The 26,074-nt window shown below is 49.2% G+C and overlaps 2 protein-coding genes and 1 long non-coding RNA gene across 4 annotated transcripts in view; 2 read left to right on the forward strand and 1 right to left on the reverse strand.

The window, feature by feature from the left end:
• Nucleotides 1–5,231: 5,231 nt before the first annotated feature.
• Nucleotides 5,232–7,563, forward strand: LOC105474225 (G protein-coupled receptor 84). Its single transcript, XM_011728721.3, has 2 exons — nucleotides 5,232–5,327; nucleotides 6,175–7,563. The coding sequence occupies exon 2, from the start codon at nucleotides 6,183–6,185 to the stop codon at nucleotides 7,371–7,373; it is 1,191 nt and encodes a 396-aa protein (XP_011727023.1). The 5' UTR covers nucleotides 5,232–5,327; nucleotides 6,175–6,182; the 3' UTR covers nucleotides 7,374–7,563.
• Nucleotides 7,564–11,043: 3,480 nt separating this feature from the next.
• LOC105474224 (uncharacterized) lies at nucleotides 11,044–17,791 on the forward strand. Its single transcript, XR_982707.3, has 3 exons — nucleotides 11,044–11,711; nucleotides 11,806–11,963; nucleotides 17,629–17,791. It is a non-coding gene; the product is annotated as an uncharacterized lncRNA (long non-coding RNA).
• Nucleotides 17,792–19,349: 1,558 nt separating this feature from the next.
• Nucleotides 19,350–26,074, reverse strand: part of LOC105474223 (COPI coat complex subunit zeta 1) — a 28,122-nt gene continuing 21,397 nt past the window's right edge. Inside the window, exons 5-9 of one of the 2 annotated variants that reach the window (XM_011728720.3) lie at nucleotides 24,743–24,798; nucleotides 22,398–22,475; nucleotides 22,191–22,242; nucleotides 20,565–20,603; nucleotides 19,350–19,751 (exon numbers count right to left, since the gene is read on the reverse strand). In XM_011728720.3, the coding sequence (XP_011727022.1) occupies nucleotides 19,704–19,751; nucleotides 20,565–20,603; nucleotides 22,191–22,242; nucleotides 22,398–22,475; nucleotides 24,743–24,798 (273 nt within the window). In that variant the 3' untranslated portion in view covers nucleotides 19,350–19,703. The other variant, XM_071071635.1, reaches the window with a different exon arrangement.

Here is a 26,074-nt window from a genome sequence, read left to right on the forward strand (position 1 = left end):
ATGATGTCTGTTAAACAGGAAGAAGAGGGGAATGGGGGCCTCCTGGGTTTGTCAACTGTGAAGTTGAAAGGTGGGTGTTCACTGTGGGTTCAGAATTGGAACCCAGTAAGGAGTGTTTTGGTATTTGTTTTCATGTCTGTTTTCAGGTAAATCTAGCTTTAAAAGGGGTGGGAGGATTCAGAAGGATGAGGAACAAGAGAGGCCCTACAGAAGAGTGGGTAAAGAAAAGCAGTGGCTGGGTCACATGTGGGGAAGGAGATAGGGACTGGAAGAAATTGGGATTAGAGAGTCTGAGATACTAGCATACCCCACAAGTACCTCAAGTCTGCTAGTTTAAAACTGAATTCATTATTTACCCCTTTCCCTAAGCCTGCTCCTCCTCCCACATTTCCTTTTTTTTTTTTTTTTTTTTTTTTGAGGCAGAGTCTCGCTCTGTCGCCCAAGCTGGAGTGCAGTGGCGCGATCTTGGCTCACTGCAAGCTCCATCTCCTGGGTTCACGCCATTCTCCTGCCTCAGCCTCCAAAGTAGCTGGGACTACAGGTGCCCACTACCATGCCTGGCTAATTTTTTGTATTTTTAGTAGAGATGAGGTTCCACCGTGTTAGCCAGGATGGTCTCGATCTCCTGACCTCCTGATCCGCCTACTTCAGCCTCCCAAAGTGCTGGGATTACAGGCGTGAGCCACCACGCCCGGCCACATTTCCTATCTTATTAAGAGCACCATCATCCCTCTGGAAAGCAGAAAGTTATCCTACTTCCTCCTTCTTCCTAACACTTCATCCAATGAATCACTAAATAAGTCCTATTTGACCTCCTAACAACAAACGGATCCTTATCATTTCTTCATTCCCACAACCACTGCCCTAACCAGGACTGGCTCCATAATTTGTGGAACCCAGTGCAAAATGAAAAAGCAGGGCCCCTTATTCAAAAAGTATTGGCCGGGCACTGTGGCTCACGCCTGTAATCCCAGCACTTTGGGAAGCCGAGGAGGGGGGATCGCAAGGTCAGGAGATCGAGACCATGGTGAAACCCCGTCTCTACTAAAAATACAAAAAATTGGCCGGGCGTGGTGGCTCAAGCCTGTAATCCCAGCACTTTGGGAGGCCGAGACGGGCGGATCACGAGGTCAGGAGATCGAGACCATCCTGTCTAACACGGTGAAACCCCGTCTCTACTAAAAATACAAAAAAATAGCTGGGCGTAGTGGCGGGCGCCTGTAGTCCCAGCTACTCGGGAGGCTGAGGTAGGAGAATGGCGAGAACCCGGGAGGCGGAGCTTGCAGTGAGCCGAGATGGCGCCACCGCACTCCAAGCTGGGCGACTGAGCAAGACTCTGTCTCAAAAAAAAAAAAACAAAAAATTAGCCAGGCGCGGTGGCGGGGGCCTGTAGTCCCATCTACTCAGTAGGCTGATGCAGGAGAATGGCGTGAACCTGAGAGGTGGAGCTTGCAGTGAGCCGAGATGGCGCCACTGCACTCCAGCCTGGGGGACAGAGCAAGACTCCATCTCAAAAAAAAAAAAGTATAGTATTAAGAATTTAGCCGGGCGCGGTGGCTCAAACCTGTAATCCCAGCACTTTGGGAGGCCAAGACAGGCAGATCACAAGATCAGGAGATCGAGACCATCCTGGCTAACACGGTGAAACCCCGTCTCTACTAAAAAAAATACAAAAAAAAAACTAGCCGGGCGAGGTGGCGGGTGCCTGTAGTCCCAGCTACTCGGGAAGCTGCGGCAGGAGAATGGCGTAAACCCAGGAAGCGGAGCTTGCAGGGAGTTGAGATACGGCCACTGCACTCCAGCCTGGGCGACAGAGCGAGACTCTGTCTCAAAAAAAAAAAAAAAAGAATTTAAAGACAGTGATTGACAAGCATTGAACCAAGTACCAGTCCCTTCAAACTGCAAGACCCTATGCAATTATACAGGTGGTCTGGCCCTAACTTAGGCCCGTTCTATCTCTTGTCTGAACTAGTGCCTCTTTAACCATTTCGCTCACTCCCAGCCTGCATGCCTTCATTCCTAACAGCAATCTCAGTGCAAATCTCACCAACTCCTTCAGCATGAAACCAGCTCCATAGCACAATACACAAGGTCCCCCTTGACCCTGCCTGCTCAACTCTCCAAGCTCTTCTCTGTTGCTCTCTACCTCATGCCCTTTGTTGGCTTCTACCTGAACCTCTGCGCCTCTACACATACTGTTCTCTTTGTCTAGAATGTTCTTCTACTTATCTCCCAAAAAACTCTCCTGTTCATCATTCAAAATGCAGCTCAGTTACCTCTCTCTGAACCCTTTCTCACCTCCTCCTTAATAGTATGCTCCTTTTCTCTAAGCCTCTGATATATAGTTCTGGGTTGTTTTGTTTTGTTTTGTTTTTTGAGAAAGAGTTTTTGCTCTGTTGCCCAGGCTGGAGTGCAGTGGTGCAATCTTGGCTCACTGCAACCTCTGCCTCCCAGGTTCAAGAGATTCTCCTGTCTCAGCCTCCCGAGTAGCTGGGATTACAGGCACGCACCACCACACCACTAATTTTTGTACTTTGAGTAAAGACGGAGTTTCATCATACTGGCCAGGCTGGTCTCAAACTCTTGACCTCAAGTGATCCACCTGCCTTGGCCTCCCAAAGTGCTGGGATTACAGGTGTGAGCCACTGCACCCAGCCATGTATTTTTGGTTTGTTTTTTTGCTTGTTTTTTGTTTGTTTGTTTGTTTGTTTGTTTTTGAGATGGAGTCTCACACTGTCACCCAGGCTGGAGTGCAGTGGCGCGATCTCGGCTTACTGCAACCTCCACCTACTAGGTTCAAGTGATTCTCCTGCCTCAGCCTCCCAAGTAGCTGGGATTACAGGCACCTGCCACCACACCCAGCTAATTTTTTGGTGTTTTTTTTTTTTCTTTTTCTTTTTTTTTTTTTTTTGAGGTGGAGTCTCGCTCTGTCACCCAGGCTGGAGTGCAATGGCCGGATCTCAGCTCACTGCAAGCTCTGCCTCCCAGGTTTACGCCATTCTCCTGCCTCAGCCTCCCGAGTAGCTGGGACTACAGGCGCCCGCCACCTCGCCCGGCTAGTTTTTTGTATTTTTTAGTAGAGACGGGGTTTCACCGGGTTAGCCAGGATGGTCTCGATCTCCTGACCTCGTGATCCGCCCATCTCGGCCTCCCAAAGTGCTGGGATTACAGGCTTGAGCCACCGCACCCGGCCAATTTTTTGTATTTTTAGTAGAGACGGGGTTTCAGTATCTTGGCCAGGCTGGTCTTGAACGCCTGACCTCGTGATCCACCTGCCTTGGCCTCCCAAAGTGCTGGGATTACAGGTGTGAGCCACTGCGCCCAGCCTATTAGTTTGTTTTTCTAATTTTTCAGAGACAGCGTCCTGCTGTGTCACCCAGGCTGGAGTATAGTGGCATGAACTTAGCTCATTGCAGTCTTGACCTCCCAGATTCAAATGATCCTCCCACCTCAGCCTCCCCAGTAGCTGGGACTACAGATGCACATCATCACATCTGGCTATTTTTGTTTTAATTTATTTATTGTAAAGACAGGGTCTTGGCCGGGCGCGGTGGCTCAAGCCTGTAATCCCAGCACTTTGGGAGGCCGAGGCGGGCGGATCACAAGGTCAGGAGATCGAGACCACAGTGAAACCCCGTCTCTACTAAAAATACAAAAAATTAGCCGGGCGCAGTGGCGGGCGCCTGTAGTCCTAGCTACTCAGGAGGCTGAGGCAGGAGAATGGCGTGAACCCAGGAGGCGGAGCTTGCAGTGAGCCGAGATCGCGCCACTGCACTCCAGCCTGGGCAACAGCGTGAGACTCCGTCTCAAAAAAAAAAAAAAAAGACAGGGTCTCACTATGTTGCCCAGGCTGGTCTTAAACTCCTGACCTGAAGCCATCCTCCCAGCTCAGCCTCCCAAAATGTTGGGATTACAGGCATGAGCCTCCAAGCCAGGCCTATATAATATTTTAAAGCAAGCCTCAGCAAACTTTTTCTCAAAGGGCCTGATTATAAATATTTTAAACTGTGTTGATCAAGAGATAAAACTGAGGATATTACACAGGTACTTATATAACAATTTAAAATATAACCATTTTTATGTTATTTACTTATTTATTTATTTATTATTTTATTTTTTGGGGACTGAGTCTTGCTCTGTCATCCAGGCTGGAGTGTAGTGGCACGATCTGATCTCAGCTCACTGAAAGCAACCTCCACCTCCCCGGTTCAAGTGATTCTCTTGCCTCAGCCTCCCTGGTAGCTGGGATTACAGGCACACCCACCACACCTGGCTAATTTTTGTATTTTTAGTAGAGACGGGGCTTCACCATGTTGGCCAAGCTGGTCTCAAACTCCTGACCTCAAGTGATCTGCCCTCCTTGGCCTCCCAAAGTGCTAGGATTATGGGTGTGAGCCACTGCACCTGGCCTAAAATATAACCATTATTAAATGGAAAAAAAACATTCTTGGGTCACAGGCTATACAACAACAGATAGCAGACTAGATTTGGCCCATAGGGCGAAGTTTACTCACCTTTGCTCTGGAGAACCGATTAAGCATTTGCATATTTATGTATTTGTCTCCCCTAGTAAACTATGCACAAGGCATGTATCAGACATTCTTGTATCCCCAGTGTCTAGATCAGAGTCTGGTGTATAGTAGGCACTTAAGACAAAGTTGCTGGGTGAATGGATAAATGAATGATTGAACAGGACCCTGATCCCTTGAGGGGAATGAAACCAGAATCCTGGAGGCCTCATTCCCACTTTTCTTCATCTGACTCGGTTTCTCAGATGTGCTAGGGTGTTATATGGGCCCCTCTGACTTGAACCATGTCCAAGCCCTGGAGAGAAGAAAGGTAGTGCTCCTCCGAAACAAACCCAAGGCTTCTGGGGGTACCTAAAGTTGCTCCTGGAACTTGGTCTTATCTTTTGGCCCTTTGAGGAATGGCCCAAATGTTCTGATGCTCTGACTCCGTGCCCTAGCAATTCTCAGCAATGATCTTACAGATGACTTCTGCCATGCATAGAGGGCAAGAAAACAGAGTTTGGGTTTCAGGAAGGAGAAACAAAAGAGTGAAACGACTCTGAGGTAAGTAGCAAGGGAATTTCAACAGAGAAGCCTAGATTTCACTAGCCAAAGCAAAATGAGTAGGACCGGAGGTGGTGAAGGAAGTGGCTGGAATTGGGTAACGGGGGAGTTTCTTATTCTCTCAGTGGAGTATAATAAGGAACATAAGAGCAGGATGCCTCCTGCTTGAAGCCTGACTGTCCACCAGAAAGGACTGCTCTTTGGGTGAGCTGAACTTCTTCCATCAGAGAAAGAATTGAAGGCTGAGAAACTCAGGTAAGTACTTTTGTAGTGGGTTTACTTTTACCTTCTTGGTCTCCTCATCTCCCAGGTGGTAACAAACAGAAATGACTAAAGCCTATATATGTGTGTGTAGTGGAAAGGAGCAGAGGGAACTGAATACAGAGAGGATCCTGAATACAGGATGCTGAATAGAGAGAGGGGACTCCTGAGGGTCTTCGGAGATGAGGAAGGAATTAGAAAAGTTGGAGGGCACTGGGTTTACTGAGAGCAATGGGATAGATATAGAAGAGGACTGTGGTTTGGAGCAGAATAAGACTAAGGTATTTAGGCAAGAGATATTTAGATTAAAACTTGGGGAAATATTTGAGAATGGGAAAGGACTAGAGAACCTAAGGAGAGAGTTAGGGATCTTGAGATGAAGAAGCCTGGGAATGGTTCAGGAGGATAGTGAGTTAAAGTGAGGTCCAGGAGCAGTTCAGATGTCCAGAGTGCCAGAGCTGTTCAAGAGATATAAGTTGGGCCGGGCGCGGTGGCTCAAGCCTGTAATCCCAGCACTTTGGGAGGCCGAGACGGGCGGATCACGAGGTCAGGAGATCGAGACCATCCTGGCTAACACGGTGAAACCCCGTCTCTACTACAAAATACAAAAAAAACTAGCCGGGCGAGGTGGCGGGCGCCTGTAGTCCCAGCTACTCGGGAGGCTGAGGCAGGAGAATGGCATAAACCTGGGAGACAGAGCTTGCAGTGAGCTGAGATCCGACCACTGTACTCCAGCCTGGGTGACAGAGCCAGACTCCGTCTCAAAAAAAAAAAAGAAAGAGATATAAGTTGAATGCTAGCTTCTGATTCCCTCTTCCTCTTCCACCCTCTGCCTCTTTAGCCTCTATCATGTGGAAAACCTCTGACGCCAACTTCTCCTGCTACCATGAGTCTGTGCTGGGCTATCGTTATGTTGCAGTTAGCTGGGGGGTGGTGGTGGCTGTGACAGGCACCGTGGGCAACGTGCTCACCCTACTGGCCTTGGTCATCCAGCGCAAGCTCCGTACCCGATTCAACCTGCTCATAGCCAACCTCACACTGGCTGATCTCCTCTACTGCACAGTCCTTCAGCCCTTCTCTGTGGACACCTACCTCCACCTGCACTGGCGCACCGGTGCCACCTTCTGTAGGGCATTTGGGCTCCTCCTTTTTGCCTCCAATTCTGTCTCCATCTTGACCCTCTGCCTCATCGCACTGGGACGCTACCTCCTCATTGCCCACCCTAAGCTTTTTCCCAAAGTTTTCAGTGCCAAGGGGATAGTGCTGGCACTGGTGAGCACCTGGGTTGTGGGTGTGGCCAGCTTTGCCCCCCTCTGGCCTATTTATATCCTGGTACCTGTAGTCTGCACCTGCAGCTTTGACCGCATCCGAGGCCGGCCTTATACCACCATCCTCATGGGCATCTACTTTGTGCTTGGACTCAGCAGTGTTGGCATCTTCTATTGCCTCATCCACCGCCAGGTCAAACGAGCAGCACAGGCACTGGACCAATACAAGCTGCGACAGGCAAGCATCCACTCCAACCATGTGGCTGGGACTGATGAGGCCATGCCTGGTCGTTTCCAGGAGCTGGACAGCAGGTTAGCATCAGGAGGACCCAGTGAGGGGATTTCATCTGAGTCAGTCAATGCTGCCACCACCCAGACCCTGGAAGGGGACTCATCAGAAGTGGGAGACCAGATCAACAGCAAGAGAGCTGAGCAGATGGCAGAGAAAAGCCCTCCAGAAGCATCTGCCAAAGCCCAGCCAATTAAAGGAGCCCGAAGAGCTCCGGATTCTTCATCGGAATTTGGGAAGGTGACTCAAATGTGTTTTGCTGTGTTCCTCTGCTTTGCCCTGAGCTACGTCCCCTTCTTGCTGCTCAACATTCTGGATGCGAGAGTCCAGGCTCCCCGGGTGGTCCACATGCTTGCCGCCAACCTCACCTGGCTCAACGGTTGCATCAACCCTGTGCTGTATGCAGCCATGAACCGCCAATTCCGCCAAGCATATGCCTCCGTTTTCAAAAGAGGGCCCTGGAGTTTCCGTAGGCTCCATTAGAACTGTGACCCTAGTCACCAGAATTCAGAACCGTCTCCTCCAGGACCAAAGTGGCCAGCTGATAGGAGAATAGGTGAAATAACACGTGCGGGCATTTTCACAACAACCTCTCCCCAGCCTCCCAAATCAAGTCTCTCCATCACTTGATCAATGTTTCAGCCCTAGACTGCCCAAGGAGTATTATTAACTATTAATAGGCCGGGCGCGGTGGCTCAAGCCTGTAATCCCAGCACTTTGGGAGGCCGAGACGGGCGGATCACGAGGTCAGGAGATCGAGACCATCCTGGCTGACACAGTGAAACCCCGTCTCTACTAAAAAATACAAAAAAACTAGCCGGGCGAGGTGGCGGGCGCCTGTAGTCCCAGCTACTCGGGAGGCTGAGGCAGGAGAATGGCGTGAACCCGGGAGGCGGAGCTTGCAGTGAGCCAAGATCACGCCACTGCACTCCAGCCTGGGCGGCAGAGCGAGACTCTGTCTCAAAAAAAAAAAAAAAAAAAAAACTATTAATAAATGAATTCTGTGCTTTTAATGCTCAGGTGTGGTCTCTGGGGAAGAAGGAAACAGGTCACGGTTAGGCTCAGGGGCCAGGCTAGGAAGAGACCATACTATTCCATCCCTCCTGCATGACCAAATCCTGTCACCATGTGCATGCTCACACATATCCCTAAAGCACCTGTGGCCACCAGGAGCTGGAACCTAATACCTAAGGATTCAGGGGTACCTAGGTCAAAGCAGAAGCAGGAAGCAGCTGGCATGGGACGTAGCCTTTAAAAGAGGGGTTTCTAGGTAATAAAACATGTGAGGTGATTTAAGAGGATTAGGTGATTTAAATAAGAGGAAAAGGTGATTGTCTTTTTGTTTAACTTCCCAGAAATCACCTCTGCCCCTAACCACTGCTGCCAGGATCCACCATCCCTACAAACAAGTTTATTCATCTCAAAAAAAGTTTTATAATCCAGCTGGGGATTATATCCAGCCCCCCAGCCCTCGCTCTGTGTGAAGGGAATGGTCACTGAGGGGGACTCCTTGGTCTGTAGAAATGGAACTGAGCTTAGCTGAGGCAAAGGCAGAAAAAGGTTCCAGGTGCCCTGGCAGGGTCTTGTTCACAGGGCTAATTCACCTGAGTCCCAGGCCCTCAGTTCCCTTCCATTTGTCATCTGGACTTATGAAAGCAGGAGAACAGGCCTGGTGGGGTGGCTCACGCCTGTAATCCTAGCACTTTGGGAGGCTGAGGCAGGCAGATCACCTAAGGTCAGGAGTTCAAGACCAGCCTGGCCAACATGGTGAAACCCTGCCTCTACTAAAAATACAAAAATTAGCCGGGCATGGTGGTGCATACCTGTAATCCCAGCTACTCAGAAAGCTGAGGCAGGAGAATCGCTTGAACCCAGGAGGCGGTTGCAGAGAGCCAAGATCACGCCATTGCACTCCAGCCTGGGCAACAAGAGTGAAACTCTGTCTCAAAATAATAATAAATAAATAAATAAAATAAAATAAAATACAAAAATTAACCAGGCATGATGGCGGGTGCCTGTAATCCCAGCTACTCGGGAGGCTGAGACGGGAGAATCGCTTGAACCCTGGAGACAGTGGTAGCAGTGAGCCGAGAGATCACGTCACTGCACTCTAGCCTGGGTGGCTGAGCAAGACTTTGTCTCAAACCAAAAATAAAAAGAAAAAGGAAAAGAAAATAAAACAAAAGAAAGCAGGAAAACAAAGACTCTAGTTAAAAGGGCTCAGGAGCCAGGCTAGGAAACCATACCATTTCTTCCCTTCAGAATGACCAAATCCTGTCACAATGTGTATGCTTACACACACCCTTAAAACACCTGTGGCCACCAGGTGACGCTGGTTCTCTGCGTTTCCTTTCTGGCTTCCCGGTTGAGGACAGTAGGCAGGACTGGGAATCCAGAGACCAGGGAATAGAGACCCAGGGATTTGCACCCTCCCTTTCCCCCAAAGCTGAGGAAGAAAGGTGAAGAATGAGACATTTATTATTCATGAGATATTATTGTCTACTTGGGGTGGGGCTGGGGGGAGTAGCAGTGTGGGCACTGGGGTGGCACTGGGGATGAAATGTGAGTCATGCTGACATTAATGCTCTGGCTGCATGTTGTCGCCTTCCTACCCCAAGTCCATGGTTTGACAGAACAAAGTAAAATCTGAAGATATTAAGGGCAGAAAGAATCACAGTTGGGGTGGACAGATTGATACCCTCATATGCAATACACTTCTAGGGTCCAGGAATTCTGACTCCTAATATGGAACATGCACTTTTGGGTGTCCTCCTTCCACGAAAGTCACAGGAACCTAAACCAAATCAAGCTGGGGCTACTAAGGCAGGGGTCCAGACAGGTAAACTGTTGGACCAATGAAGAACAACAGTGTATGGGTGTAGAGACACAGGTTTCAGTCAAGGCTCTCTGATAATTAGCTCTGGGAACTTGAGCAGATCTCTGGACAACTCTGGGGCTCAGATTTTATCAACTGTACAAAGCGGGGTGCGGGGTACACTCTTAACAAGTGCCCCGTGCAGTTCCCTGTACATACATTATTTCATTTACATGAAATTATAATTTCTTTCTTACAAATGTGAAAACTGAAGCACAAATAGGTTAAGTAATTTGTCCAAGGCCGAATGACTAATATGTTGCAAGACCGTGATTTGAGGGCAGTCTCAAAACTGCCTTTCTAAAACTAGGATCGAATGCCCAGATGATCCCTAACAATGCTTCCTATTCAGACCTTCTGAGATTCTGAAAGTTGACAACTCTCTGAAGGGTTGTAAAAGGATTTACTTTACATGTTCTTAGAAGGCAAATCACAATAGTGTCAAGTAGAAAGGTGAAGCAATAGGGATTGAAGTTAGACCTCAGAAGGGACTTCCCAATTATCAGTCGCTGGGGGGGAAAAACAAACAAACTAACTCAGGAGACACAGAAGGAAATCCTGGGGTCTAAGACCATAGAGGACAGATCTCAGTAAGAAAGCAGCCACCCTCCACGGCCCACACAGCCACCCCCGCCCCTAATTTCAATAAGGGCTGAATGAGGTGAAAGAAACTTAAGAAAAGCCAGGCTTTCTAGAGGCGTTCTCTCTCTTGCGGTTGTGCTTGGCGCGTGAGCCCTACTGGGTCCCTCGTGGTGCGTCGCTCATGCGTGTCCCGGAAGTGTGTGTGTTTGGAGGCCCTGTGTGCTCACGAGTGTGAGTCACCGTCTATCTCTCTTTGTCTCTTTATCTCTGTCAGTCTCCCGCCCGAGTCCGAGCTCTATCGCTGACTTTCTGACGCTATCTCTCACGGCCTCTCTTTGTCTCTTTCCATCTGTCCGTCTCTCCTGTAGGCCGTCCTCATCGCCTGTACCTCTGTTATCGCCTTTTTTTCCTCTTAAGCTCGTCTCCCCATTCCCCGTTCCCGCGCTCCCCCCGCCCCCTCCCCAGTCTCCCGCCCCGGCTGTTCTTGCTCGTTCGCACGCTCTCTCTCTTTCGCTGTCTCTTACAGGCAGATTTATGGTCAGCTCAGGGCCTTTCATTGGCCAAGCGCTGACAGAACTTGATTTAACGCCGCCTCTCATTGGCTGAGCTTGACAGGCCGATTTACGAGTCACTCTACCATTGGCCAAACCGCCTTGGCCCTGATTTATGGCTCAGCGGCCGCGGGGAGGGGGGTGCCGCTGCTGGGGAGTGAGGATACCCCTCCCCTCGTCGCCGCGTCCCTCTTCCTCTCCCCTGTTTTTTCTCCTCTTTCCCTCCCCTCAAGGAATGGCTCTCCCTCTACCTGTTCCTCAGCCCCATCCTCCCTTCTTTTTCGTCCACTGGGAGGGAAAACTGGGGTGTGGTGGTGATGGGAACTGAAGGGATGATGGGGTCTGAGGGGTACACACAGGCGGAGGAGTCGAGTCTGAGGGGTGCGGGTGGGGGCCAACAGGGAGAGCAGAGGAGACTGAACAGGGAATGAGGATTCCGAGTTGAGGAACGAAGGGGAAACTGAGGGGGCAAAAGGATGACAGGAAGAAAGGAAGGCTGAGGAGAGAAAGAAGGCAGGGGAAGAGAGAGAGGGTTAAGGAGATAAGTAGGGGTTTGGGTAATTTGTCCAAGATCCGAGAAGAAAGGAGACATGAAGAGAAAGGACGCATTTGAGGGTCCACACGGGCTGAAGCAGGGAGATCCGGGCACCGAGAGAGGGACTTTTCAAATCTCACTATCCAGACTGAATAAGAGACGGAAATTTCCTTTTCACACAATGGCTCTGAAAAGGGAAAGCATTAGAGAAGCAAAGACAGAGAAAGGCGCAATAGGGAGGTGAGAGAGAGGGAGAAGCAGGAAAGGACAACTGGAAGGTAATAGCAAAGAAAAGAGGGAGGGAGAGCGACAGAGAACTAATGGGGAAGACCAGAAGGAAAGTAGGGTTTTTGGTTTTTTGTTTGTTTTTAGGGGTGGGAGGAAAAGTGCAGTGAGAGAAGACTACTCCCCAAAGGAAATATTGACAGAAAGGCTCCTCCTCCTCCTCCCTATGAAGACCCATTGGCGTCTGCAAGGGGACAGACAAGTCAGACGCCTCCCCCAGGAGATTCCGCTTCCTCAAGGCTGCAGTAAGCTCCCCATCCCATGCACCTCACTCCTCTCCTTGCCCACCTCCCCAGTTAAATTTATGAGTCCAGGGTGGCCTTCAGGAATTAGGAATATTTATGCTGCTTTGAGAGTGAGGTTTGGAAGGTGATAAATAAGGGTCCACTGGGGGGTGCAGCTGGGGGCTCCTATTTTTAACATGGCCATTTTCCCAAGGCCCCCACCCACACATTCCCTCTCCTCCTGAGCCAGAGAAGGAAGCACAGAGGGAGGTGAGGAATGGGTTTCAGGTATCAGGAAGAGGGGTTGACTATCCTGTAGAGCCCCTCAGAGGACTGCAGAGCTTTGCAGCAGAAAGGATTGAAGGCAGATAGGGGAGGAACTTTCCAAGCATCCTGGCATTCGTATAGCCCCTAGTGTGCTGTTACATTTTTTCAGAAGGTGGGGAGAAGCCCATTTCCCCTCTGTCCTCTTAAGCTCAGTTGCTGAGGAATAGGAAAGAGAAGCCAGAAAATTCAAAGGCAGATTTCTCTGGCCTGTCACCATCCTCACAGGAAAGGAAGATTTGAGATCCCCCACCTCCACAGACCACAGCCTGGATCCCTGGGAAAGGAGGCTAGGAATGTGGGGCTCAGGGCATCTCCTAGGAGTCTTGGCCTCCAACCTGCCCACCCCCACTGCTGCTGAGAATTAAAAACAGTCAATAGTTCTTGACATCCCTTGCCCTGGGTCTCCAGGAAATTGAGAAGGGGTGGGGGATCTGCCTATGGATCCACATACCTTCTCCAGCCCTCAGCTCTAGGAGCCATGTGTCTGTGACCCTCCAGTGAAAGGGCTTGTTCTGGGTTTGGGTAGGAAGTGAACAAGGATGGAGGTCCATAATATAAGGGAGCCCTAAGGAAAAGAGAGCTGGGGAAGAGTCACATATCGCCCCCATCCCCCATGCCCTCCAACCACTATGGCCTTAGCAAGAATGGCCACAATGCACATGCGTACATACACCAGACTGCTGCCTGGAGTGGGAGGAGGGAGGGAAAGGCCTAGACTGGCCCTTTAAGAGCCACTTAGGGTCAGAAAGCCTGGGCTACATAGAGGGGAAGGAGCTGATGTCAGAAGACGGATGGGCAGCAAGATGGGGATTGATGCTAATGGGGGAGTTAAAGCTAAGTACCCAGACACTCAGAGGGCAGAACTGCAGATCTGTCTTCCTTATGCTCACCCCCCTCTCCAAACCGAGGCTGTAAATCTGCCTCTTCAACTGGGGGAAGGGGGACTGAGGAAAAAAGACATGCTCTCTTCTCCCCTTTCCTGTTTCTTCCTTACTTGGTGTGCCCACACCGCCCCCCTCCACCCAATTCTTTTGTCCTCTCCCATTCTCTTGTAATCTACGACCCCTTCCCACTAAAATTTCCAATTTTTGGCTTTGCATCAGAAATTGACAGAATGGTTTCAGCTTACAGAGGAGTTTAAGAGAGGAGATCACAAGTTTTCCCTCACCAGACCCGGGTGGGAATGCTTGGTGGGATTGTGGTGAGAAACTGGTAGATTGGTAACTCCCAGTTCCCTCAGTTTCTCATCCTTCCACCCTCTTCTCACTTGGAGGTAACTCTAGCTGCCGTCTTCCGGGACAATAGGGTAAAGGCACGAAGCAGGAAGTTGGGTGCCAGGGACTGGAAGAGCACCAAAGTTTCTGAGCTGGGTTTGTGGAGGCTTCTGACACACTGAGATTCTAGAGGGGCTGGTGGTGGGCTTCCAAGGGCAGCTAGGGAAGCTGCGGGAGCTGTCCACTGAAAGATATACAGTCTGGTTTCTCGGAAACTCCTGGATCATACCGTTCCCTCTCAAGCACACACCCTGTCTGCTGAGTAGAGACAATTTCAGGCCAATAGTCTATTTACTGTAAAGGACCAGCTGCTCCTTGTACCTCTCGGGAGGGAGTCGGGGATGTTAGGGAAGAAGACTTTTTCAGAGGGTCTAGAGCTAGAATTAGCCGTTGGTAAATTTCATTTCTTTCTTCGCTTTCAGGTGAGACTGTGTCTCCCACCTTTCAGGACCCATAATCACCCTTATTTCCTTTCCTACTGGCAACCAGGGCCTGTTCTTGAGAAGTCCCTCTCTATATTAGAGGACAGTCCCTCTCATCTGTTGCAGTATTAGGCCTGAACTCTGTCCCAGCCCTGGAAACAGTTGGTGCCTGATTGCCTCTAGTTTCCAAATCCTCTTCCATATCCATAAGATAATAACCCTAAGACATCAATCGCATCTCTTCCTTTCTCCCAGGTTTTCCTTCAGAGGCCTAAAATCACCTCAGGATCATACTCTTCTCTGTTTTCTAAGTTTTCAGAGATAAGGGAGAGAGGAAAGCTGGAGTGGGAAAAGTTGGGGGTTGTGAGCAGCAGCCACTGGAACCCAGGCTTCCAGCCTCCCAGCATCCGGCCTAGTGCTCCCTCCTATCCGAGGGAGGTCAGTCATTGCCCCCAGCCCTGGTCTCTGGCTGCTTCTCAATACTGGTGATAAATCCTGTCTTTGTCTCCCTTCTGACCCAGGCCCCAGGCAGGCTGGGGGTCAGAGCTGGGGGAGGGGTCAGTGTGGAGGAAGGGGAGATACAAGGAGAATGGGAGGAGAAGATGGACAGGAGCAGCTGGTGGGCAGGCATGGGGGGTGGGCAGTGAGGGGATGGGGCCTCTTCATTCTACAGATCCTGGACATTCCAGCAGGCCTGCATTCCAAGTGAGAAAGCCAGGATTGCTGAGTTGTGGAAATACCTTCAGAATGGTCCCTTGAGCATCCGGAATACTGGGAGATGGGGGGCTAGTGTGGAGTGCCTCAAGGAAAGAGACTGCTGAAAGAAATGGAAAAATATTGTGGAAATCCTCCTATCCATACCGCAGATCCCTATGCAAATGTGCCATGCACGCACCCACCCACACACACACACACTCACACACACAGGACTCACGGCATGAGGGAGCCCTGGAGAGCCAGGCTGCCCCTTGCCTGGGCCCTCCCTAGTGGCCTTCTCTTGCTATGACTTTCCTGTTTCCAACTCTATTCTTTTTCTCTGCTCCCAGTCTTGCTTTCCTTCTTTGTGTCTCTCATTCTCCCAGTTTGTTATTCTCGCCGTCTCTCAACCTCTGCCTCAGTCTCTCAATCACTTTTTCTCTCTCATATTGTTTCTTTCCATCTTCTTGTCTCCCTCTCCCCTCTCCCCAAATTCCTGGATGCTGTTCCATCTGTCCTGCTTCTGCCACTCTTCAGCCCAGCCATCCTACCTCAGTCCTCCTACCTCAGTCCCACATCAGAACCCTGTTCTGGCCCAGAGGGGACCTTTGGGAGATAGATTCCAAGAATAGATGGGAAGGAGAAAAGAGGCTCTTAATGAGTCCCTGCTTTAGTGGGAGGTCTGGGAATCATATTGGGTTATGATATGGCATGGAAGGGTGGGGTGGGCAGAAGGTGACCAGAAAGAGAAGCACAACTAAGGGAGGTAGGGTGAAATGAGAGAGAAGAGATTAATAAAGAAAAGGCATAGGCCAGGCACGGTGGCTCACACCTGTAATCCCAGCACTCTGGGAGGCCGAGGCGGGCAGATCTCCAGAGGTCAGAAATTGGAGACCAGCCTGGCCAACATGGTGAAATGCTGTCTCTACTAAAAATACAAAAAAAAAAAAAAAAGGCATGGTGGCGCATGCCTGTGATCCCAACTACTTGGGAGGCTGAGGCAGGAGAATCGCTTGAACCCGGGAGGTGGAGGTTGCAGTGAGCTGAGATTGCACCACTACACTCCAGCCTGGGTGACAGAACAAGACTCCATCTCCAGAAAAAAAAAAAAAAAAAAAAAAAAAAAAGGACACTAGGCTGGGTGCAGTGGCTCATGCCTGTAATCCCACCACTTTGGGAGGCCAAGGCAGGTGGATTACTTGAGCCCAGGAGTTCAAGACTAGCCTGGCAATATGGCAAAACATCTCTATAAAAAATACAAAAAGTCAGGCATGGTGGCACACACCTGTAGTCCCAGTTACTCAGAAGGCTGAGGTGGGGGGATCACCTGAGCCCAGGGAGGTCGAGACTGCAGTGAGCTCTGATCATGCCACTGCACTCCAGCCTGGGTGACAGAGTGAGACCCTGTCTCAAAAAAAAAAAAGAAAGAAAGAAAAAAAAAGAAAAAAGAAAAGACACAGAAGGACAAACACTAAAAAGAGAAGGGTGCAGACTTGCAGTTCTCTCTAAGTGTGTGTTTTGGGTCAGTGTGAAGGGGAGGAGCTGAGGGGCATCTCCTAAGTCATATTGCGATATAGGTTCAAAGACAAGGTCTGGAGGCTCAGCCAGAAAGGTGTGATGTCCACCAGGCAGCCACAATTCTGGACTCTCTGTCACCTACCAAGGAAGTTCTCAGAGACCTTTTTCTCCTCTCCAGACAGTCTTGGAGTGTTGGTTCCCTCCCTATTCACCTCCTCCACTCTGTCACCTCCCTTCCTCCCCCAGTGAGAATGACATCAGCTCTGGCTGCCCGTCCTCAGCCCAGTTGCTGATGTACTCTCCCATGGGTGAAACAGAAGGCTAATCACCTTTGCCCCATGCATTCACTCTCTAGTCCAGGAGCTAGAGTTTACATAGCCTAGCACTCTGGAGTAGGAGTGGGAGGAGGCTGTACCAAGAAGGTAGCTGCAGAACATTGTGGGAAAAGAGGGGGCATGGGCATCAGGGGGAGGGAGAGGGAGAGGAGTGGAGGGGGGCACTTGAGGAAGAGAGGCAGCAGCAGTAAATCACCCTGTGGGGGGGCTCCCTCTGCCTGAGCTCAGTGGGGTAGGGAAAGAATAGACATAGAGGGGTGGGGGGAAGAATGGGGAATCACCACATCTGGCAGGCAGGTGTCTGGCACTGTTCAGGCTGTAGTCACTTTCCCAGCCAAAGGGGAGGAAGAGGGGAGAGGGGAGGAGGGGCCTCCCAGCATCCCCTGGGAAAGAGGGAAAGGCTCACAAACAGAAAGACAGAGGCTTACAGACAGAAAGAAACCAAGGAAGAGAAATAATCAAACCCCGCTGCCAGGCTCTGCTTCAGTCAGTGCTTGGGGATGTGTTTACTCATAGCCCTGAAAAAAAACCTGCTGGCCAAAAAACTGCGCAGGCCAGGGCACCAAAGTTCCATTCATGCTGGAAAACAGAAGGCAGGAGTTTAACCCAGGCTAAGCTGGGGAAACTGAAGCTCAGAGAATTCCAAGTTTGAGAACAGGATAGAACTCCATGCTCCACACCATCACACATCACCACCACTCAGCTCTGGTACTGACACTGCCCCTCCCCCGGGTCAATGCTGTGTGGTGAGTAGGAAGATTAGGATGGTAAGGCTGAGTATTGCTTTTTCCCAGCTCACACAGGCAAAGACAAAAGAAGTACCTAGTCTTTATCCAAACTCTTGCATTCCAACTTTCAATGCAGGACTGTAGGCAGACGTGGTACACCCAGGTTTTATTCTTTTCTACCTGCTGAGGAGTATCCCATGCACAGGTGCCCCATAGTTGTTGAGCTTAATTGTCAGGTTTTCATAGAAGAGCAGGCAAGACTGGAAAACTCTGGGTTTCATGTTCTGATGCTGGAGAGACTCCCCCATTCCTGTTACCTTCCTTCCCTCATCCTTTCCCATCTGAGATACTAATTTGGTCTCCCTTGCTTAATCCTGGAATTGCAGGTCCATTTTATGAGCGGCAGAGGTGACTGAGGAAACCCTTCAAACTGCAGTGGAGAAGAGGCTCCCCACACTCCCCCTTCCTTAAAAATCCTGCAGAGGAAGGGGGAAAGAAAACCAAAGCATTCTGTCGCCGCGGCAACCATAAAACCCCCAGCTAAATCCATCTTGTGAGCTCACCGCCCCATTAAGATGCAGGGCCAGGCGCTGCGCCAGCCCAGCCACATTCATTTGTGCGAATAAAGGTGGAGGAGGGGGAGGGGAGCAGGCTCTGGAGGGACGGGGAAATGGCGAGAAGAGGTTATTTACACCACCGTCCTGACCTTCTGGAGCAGCGCTGGCTCCGATAAATAACCCGCTCAGCGCCGTTTCAGAGCAGGAGTGGGAGGTGCAGGAAGGGAGCAAGGGCTGGAGGAGAGCCCCCACGCAGGTGCGCGTCTCTGGGTTACTAATGGCTGAGGCGGGAGCAGGCAGCTGGCTTTGGGGGTGGTGGGGGAAGAACTCAGTTCCCTGGGACTCCCACTGAGAAAATACCATCCCCACCCCACCCCTGGCGCCAATTTCCAGGCGAGGGGACGGAGAGATGCCAAGGAGGCAAACAGCCCCGTAAATTAGGGATGGGGGGGGCACTGCTATAGAGTCTCTGAGGTACGAGGGAAGAAATATTGTAAGATGGGGAATGAGGGGGGGCTGGAAGAACAGGAGTAGCTGCCAAAAAGAGAGGAAGAGAAACAGAAACATCACACAAAGGCAGTTTTGAAAAAATGTTTTATTCCTCTTTGCACAGAGCAGTTTATGAAGGTGGCTATCTCCTGACTCCATGCATCTTTTACACAAAGATGCCCCCTCAAATATGCCCAGTTATCTGCCCCACTTCAGTGTTGGAGAACTGGCAGTTAGTAAGTGGGGCAGAATGCTTAAGTCTCAGGAAGGTTTTTAAAGACATTTTTGTGGGGAGGAAGTTCTGGGTCTAGGGGAAAGATTACACCCAAGAGTGAGTATTCCATTCTCCATCTTCCTGGGGAAATCCAAATCCCAAAGGTTTCATGAAGAAAAGCACCTCTCTCAGCGACCTAGAGACAGGGAGAGCACAGACGCACTGCTTGGGTGTAAGGCTGAAGCAGAGAGAGGGTGGGCTGCAGCGACTGCAGACCCAAGGCAGAGGAGTAAATGCATGTCGGGGAGTTGAGGGGACAGAGACAGCCTAGACGCCCAAGTCATAAGTTCTACTCCTTCCCCAGTTCTGAGTAGAAAGTTTTCTTCCCAAGACTAGAATGGAGTTTTAGTTTTAGGAACTAGCTTTGCTTCAGGACACAGAGAAGACAAACCAGGCAAAGATCCCACAGGTAGTAAGGGTGGAGAGTTAAGGTAGCTAATTAAGAGACGGGCACTCACCACGGCAGTTTTGAAGCTATATGCCAGATCGGGGTAGAGAATGCATTTTATGTGCCCTATTCAATACAATTTAAATCACTGTTTCTTCCATGTTGTCCCTTCCCTATGAACTATTCCCAATACCTTTTCCAAGGCAGAGGACAGGGCAGTAAGAAGGAATGGAAGAAAACACTGAGGTCAGTAAGTGGGGCTAGGGCTTAGATTGGATAAATCCCTACCCATCCCCACCCCCACTCGTTCTATAGTAAAGAATTCTCTTTCTCCCTCCCCTTGCTGGGGTGTCGGGATGAGGTCCAGGTAAAGGCAAAGGCAGGAAAACATTCAGCACATTCTTTCTCCTACTTTAATCTGAAGTGTAGCTACAACAAAGGGCACAGAATTTACAAAAATGTCAGGGCAGGGGAGCATGTGAGCATAATCCAGTCGAGAAAGAAAGAGGGTGCTTCCCCTGCCCTATTATCTGAATATGCTGGGAGCTTTACTCCCAGAACTGCAAGAAGAATGAAAAATAATAGGGAGGGTGTAGGGGAGGTTGGGGGGACAACCACAAACAGAATGGAGATTTAAGGATCCCTGTGATCCCCGAGATGACCCTGAGAGCATCGATTGGGGAACTGGATGAAAATTCACAGCAGACATGCGAATTTTTTGAAGAGGATGAAGAGCCAGGAACAGTGGGGTCTTCACCGAAGGAGTGACCACTTGATCTGTTCTTTGGCTGACTGCAGCACCTGCAGAGATAAGAGCAGCGTTGAGGAAAGCTTGCTGACAGGGCAGGGTAAGCATGAGGGCTGGGGATCTCCTTCCCCTCACTTGTCTTCCCTGTCCTTACAAGAATGGAGAATAGAAAATCCCCAAAGGTAAAGAGATGGGAAGAAGCTCTCTAAGGTCCTAGCAGATTGTTTGGAAAATTTCAAAAAAAATACAAATCCACCGAGGGGGATGAAGAAAGAAGAGGTACAAAAGAAAAAAAAAAAAAACTGGGAGTTACTGGACACATATTAAAAGGGGCGGTGGGTGGGAGACGGGTAACAAATCCAGATGGACTTCTTGGTGAGAATGTCAAGCGGGTAGAAAACAGAACCCCTCCCTTCCCCCTACATCAGGTAGACAATCTATCTGCAGTCAAGGTAGCAAGATGGATCTGCAAAACCTGCATATTCTAGAATATGCATTTCCAGCTTAGCCCTCATTTGAATAATAAAAGAAAGAGAGAGTGTATGCACAAATGCACACAGACCATCTGCTTAAGGCAAGCCTCTGCTGGGGAATAAATCACTGAATGAGGCATCAGGCAAGGAAGGTTTGAAGGGTACAGAGCAAGGTTGACAGCCACTGTTCACAGGAAACTAAGAAAGGAGTTGGAAGTAGGGGTAGGGAGTAGCTGGCTGTATAAGTCCCAGTTCTCTGGAATAAGAGGGAGCCAAGAAAGATGTGTCTTGAGTCTCCAGTCTCACTCAGACTTGGGAGGTATGGGTGGAATGCTGTTCTAGCCTCTTTAGTGATGCAGTCCATCTGGAAAGGAAGAAGGGAGAAAGTCATACCTGAGACACGGTCTGCTCCGTAAGGGGGACATCTTCACCCTATGGCACAGAGATACAAGCATTTAGTGTGGGAGAAAGCTGGAGTAAGACCTGATTGGAGTCTGGTATTAGAGAAGAAAAAAGTAATCCTTTAAACTGAAACAAAGGGCAGATGCACTGAACTTCTCAGTCCCTTCTGGGGACTAGGACAGCTACAGTTTTACTTGGCCAGAGGGACTATGAACAAAAAAGGGTCATTTCATCCAGCTTCCATTTTAAGGCAGGAGGACTTCTTAAAAGATTTAACTCCATTCCGAGTAACCAGCAGGTTATCTGATCCTCAACTCCCTTAACTTGGGGGTGGAGGACCTGATTCTCTAGTCAGAAAAGGCCTTCTCTGAGTATCAGTATTGCTAGGGAAAGGATGAGGGGGAGCCAGGAGTGGTTTAATGGATCCCGCAAAGCCTGATGGGTAACGACAGCATGTTAATTTGAAGAAATAAACTGCTGCAACAGCAGCCTGAGAAGAGAAAGGGGGGAGTTGGTGGGGGGACCCTCTCTCTTGCCACATAGAGACATATGTTAGAGGAGAAGATTAAACTATGCAAATGGAGCCCACAGCAGTTAAGGGAGAAGATTTCCCATTACCAAGCACTGTCAGCCTTCACTCTGTGGAGGTCAGAGCCAGGACATTCTGTGAATGGGGAGAATTTGCTTTGCTCAGACATCTCTGCACCCGTATAATTTGCTTGTGGGCTCTCTGCATCCACCATTATCTCCTCAGCTGACCTGGGGCCTTCTATGGTTAACTCAGAGGCCCCTTTCTGATATCACTAGCACCAAAGAGGACTGAGGTTCTGAAGTTCTGGCAAATACGTACTTCCTGATGGAGAGGCACCATCCTCAGTTATGTAACACTTTTATTTATTTATTTATTTATTTATTTATTTATTTATTTATTTTTGAGACAGAGTCTCACTCTGTCACCCAGGCTGCAGTGCAGTGGTGCAATCTTGGCTCACTGCAACCTCCACCTCCCAGGCTCAAGCAATTCTCCTGCCTCAGCCTCTCGAGTAGCTGGGATTACAGGCACGCACCACCACGCCCAGCTAATTTTTGTATTTTTAGTAGAGACAGGGTTTCACCACGTTGGTCAGGCTGATCTCGATCTCCTGACCTTGTGATCTACCGGCCTCCACTTCCCAAAGTGCTGAGATTACAGGTGTGAGCCACCACACCCAGTCCTATATAACACTTTAAAAGACAAAAAAGACACTCTTCTGCCTCAGATGATTGGATCCATCTCCAAGAAGGGAATAAGCCAACTTCAAGTTCCTTTATAATTTCAAAACCATAAATATTAGTTTATTTTATCACTTATTAAATAAATATGTATTAAATGTCCACTTTGTACAAAGACTGTATGAGATGTTAGGTACCTTATTAGGGGTAGAAATAAGTTCTTTCTTCTTCTTTCTTTGGGACAATAAGAAGGGAAGGAAAGAGAAAGGCTGAATGTATTTGAAAGAAAAAGAGAAGGTTCTATGTATCCTATGAGCCCCAACTACTAGACACATCCAGCAGGTCTGGCTGTGGAGGGTGTTTGTGAATAGATGCGGGGATGCAGAGAAACACATTCCTGCTTACCCTTAATGCCACCCGGTGTACCACCTGCTGGGGATCACTCTCGAGGATCACCCTGCAAAAACAAAGAAGAGATCACTGTTCACTCTGTCCCGAATGCCCAACTCACTGTGGGGGAACAGGACCTCTGGCCGCTGAGCCTGCTTGACTTAGGACAGGGGCAGTTATCCCACTACCTCACCCAAGATCAAGGCAGGTCAGAGAACTTACCCTCCATCTACAATTTCATCCACAGCCAAGAACAGCCCCTCCATGTTCTCCAGCAGTGCTCGCTTTTCTACATTTTTCCTGAGTCCCCAAGAGAAGAGAAGAAAAAAACCAAATTGTGTGTGAAAGAAATCCTAGGACCTTGTCTGAATTGAGGAACCTAAACTAGACCAATAAACATCTCCACCAACCACACAAAGAAGTAAATAAGGTGAAGAACTTTTTAGCTAGTTCACTCAAAACCCCTTTCTACTCTTGGTTGCTGAATAAGGAATGTATGGAAAGAGATTCAAATAATACAGTCAATTTCTGACTATTCAGGGGTTGATTATCCACAGCTATTGTTTCTTTCCTACCTGCCATGCTGCTGCTCATAACATTGCTCATAAACACTGACATCAGTGGGTGGAAAAAAATATAAACAGAGCTAAGACTCAATCTGGAGGTGGCCGGAGGTGCGAGGGGTTGAATGCAAACCTTATTTGCACTCAAGCTCTAACAAACCTCCTGAGACATTTTCTGTTCCCTCTTCTCCCTATCCCTTACCAGCTCTGCTCAGGCCCTGAAAAGAAGCCCAAAGAGGGGGCAGGGTCTGCATACACTAGCCTCAGATCCGGTGGTTGGTGCATGTGGCCTGTCACATCCGTCAGTTTGAGGCTTTCACTAGATTACCCGAAATGAAGTCTATTCATTCACCTGGATAAGAAATAAATCATCCCCTTCCTGAGGAAATCTGAGCCATTCACCCTGCTGAGTTTGCAGGGCTGAGAGTGCCTGCTGTTCTGGTCTGGATGGCTGTCTGTACTGGGTTCACTTGAGAGCTGCTGGGGGAATGAAGTTCAGAGCCCTGGATGTTTTCAGAAAAAGTAACTTACCTCTCTTCTATTACCCATCTACACGGTTAACAGAGGGCTAGTGGGGAAGTGGAAAGGGAGGAGAGGGTAAATGGCAGAAGCTTCCTGTTTTTTGTTTTTTTTTTTTTTGGTTTTTTGAGACAGGGTCTTGCTATGTCGCCTAGTCTGGAGTGCAGCAGCATGATCACAGCTCAGTGCAGCCTCAACCTCCTGGGCTCAAGCAATCTTCCTACCTCAGCATCCTGAGTAGCTGAGACTACAGGTATGTACCACCACACCTGGCTAATTTTTTTATTTTTTGCAGAGACAGGGTCTCACTATGTTGCCCAGGCTTGTCTTGAACTCGACTTATGCAATCCTCCTGCCTGGGTGCTTCCTGTTCTATAGAAGGCAAAAAACAAGGACTAGAAGTGGAAAAAAAAAAAAAAAAAACTGGGCTACGTGGCTCATGCCTATAATCCCAGCACTTTGGGAGGCCAAGGTAGGTGGATCATTTGAGGTAAGGAGTTCAAGACCAGCCTGGCCAACATGGTAAAACCCCATCTCTACTAAAAATACAAAAATTAGCCAGGCGTGGTGGCGCATGCCTGTAATCCCAGCTACTCTACTCAGGAGGCTGAGGAAGAGAATCGCTTGAACCTGGGAGGCAGAGGTTGCAGTGAGCCGAGATCATGCTACTGCACTCTAGCCTGTGTGACGGAGTGAGACTCCATCTTAAAAAAAAAAGAAAAAAAAAAAAGAAAAAAAAAAATTGGGAGTGTTGCTTCCATTCCCGAAGTACTGAATGACATACTATCTGGGACACTTCCTTATGCTTGCCCTTTCCCTACTTCTAATGTCAAGAATGAAGCCCAGGAAAGCACCTTGAGGATGCTCAGATCTGACAGGGCCACAGGGGATTACAAGAGTAAACACAGAGGTAAAGATTCGGCTCCCTCCCAGTCCCCTTCCTTAGTAAGATCATTATTCCATAGGAGGGACATACTCTCCATCCAGTCCTCCCCAGTAGCATGAATTACTATGAATTAATAAAACCGACCTTCTTTTTTTTTTTTTTCTTGAGACACAGTCTCACTCTGTCGCCAAGTTTGGAGTGCAGTGGTGTGATCTTGGCTCACTGCTAGCTCCGCCTCCCAGGTTCACGCCATTCTCCTGCCTCAGCCTCCTGAGTAGCTGGGACTACAGGCGCCCACTACCATGCCCAGCTAATTTTTTGTATTTTTAGTGGAGACGGGGTTTCCCCATGTTAGCCAGGATGGTTCACCTGACCTCGTGATCCACCCACGTTGGCCTCCCAAAGTACTGGGATTACAGGCGTGATCACCACGCCTGGCAAAACCCAACTTCTTAAACTAAATCAACTCCCTGGAGCGTTTGCCAATCTCCTACAATCCCTGAGCCTGAAGATGGTTACTTTATCTCCCAAACAGAAATCAACAATGCCCTGCTGTTTCCATCGTAACTTGGGGGGGAAAAAAAGAATGTCCTGCTCACCTCAGCATCTGGCTCAATGAGTCGAAGAGGCAGTTCAGAACTGCCATAAGCATCAGCTGTTGGGAAACAGAGGAGGCAGAAGGGTAAGGTTCAAGGCCCTGAAAGCTGCTACCTCCTAATTCATTAAACATCAAAAGACACAGGCTTTCACAAAGGACCAAAAACATAAGGTGGAAGTGAGAGCACAACAGGAAGAGGACCTGTGGTTTCTCATAGAAATAAATTCTGCTACATGATCCCACAATTCAACATCTCTTTTAGCCAAAAGTTTATAAACAGAACTTTCTTGTCACAGTCCTCTACAATGTCTTTACCAACTGTATGTGTGTTACCTGATGTCTTAGGTAGAGAAATCATTAACCAAGCAATAGCTGAGGTGACAGGAAGGCTGTAGAGTTAGTGTAAAAAGCATCGACTTTAATTGGCTGGGCACAGTGGCTCACACCTGTAACATCTAGACCCTGTCTAGACCCTGACTCTATCCCAGCACTTTCGGAGGCCGAGGCAGGCAGATTGCTTGAGCTCAGGAGTTGAGACCAGCCTGGGCAACATGGCAAAACCCCGTCTCTACAAAAAATACAAAAAAAATTAGCCGGCATGGTGGTGGGCACCTGCAGTCCCAGCTACTTGGGAGGCTAAGGCAGGAGTATCACTTGAGCCTGGGAGCCAGAGGTTGCAGTGAGCCAAGACTGCACCACTGCAATCCAGCCTGGGAGACAGAACAAGAACCCTGTCTCAATTTTTTTTTTTTTTGAGAGTCTCACTCTTGTCGCCCAGGCTGGAGTGCAATGGCGTAATCTCAGCTCACTGCAACCTCCACCTCCCAGGTTCAAGCAATTCTCCTGCCTCAGCCTCCCAAGTAGCTGGGATTACAGGCATCCACCACCACACCCAACTAATTTTTGTTGTTGTTGTTGAGACGGAGTTTCGCTTTGTTGCCCAGGCTGGAGGGCAGTGGCGCGATCTCAGCTTACTGCAACCTCCGCCTCCCGGGTTCACGCCATTCTCCTACCTCAGCCTCCCGAGTAGCTGGGACTACAGATGCCTGCCACCACACCCAGCTAATTTTTTGTATTTTTAGTAGACATGCAGTTTCACTGTGTTAGCCAGGATGGTCTCGATCTCATGACCCCAAGTGATCCACCCGCCTTGGCCTCCCAAAGTGCTGGGATTACAGGCATGAGCCACCGCGCCCGGCCTATGTCTCAAAATTTCTTAAAAAGCATGGACTTTAAGTCAGACAGATACGGGTTTGAATCCAAGCTAAGCCATTTTCTACATGTGTGACCCTGAGAAAGTTATTAGGTTAAACTACATCAAACTGCCACTTTT

The sequence above is a fragment of the Macaca nemestrina genome, chromosome 10 (assembly GCF_043159975.1).
Source record: "Macaca nemestrina isolate mMacNem1 chromosome 10, mMacNem.hap1, whole genome shotgun sequence".
Classification (NCBI taxonomy): domain Eukaryota; kingdom Metazoa; phylum Chordata; class Mammalia; order Primates; family Cercopithecidae; genus Macaca; species Macaca nemestrina.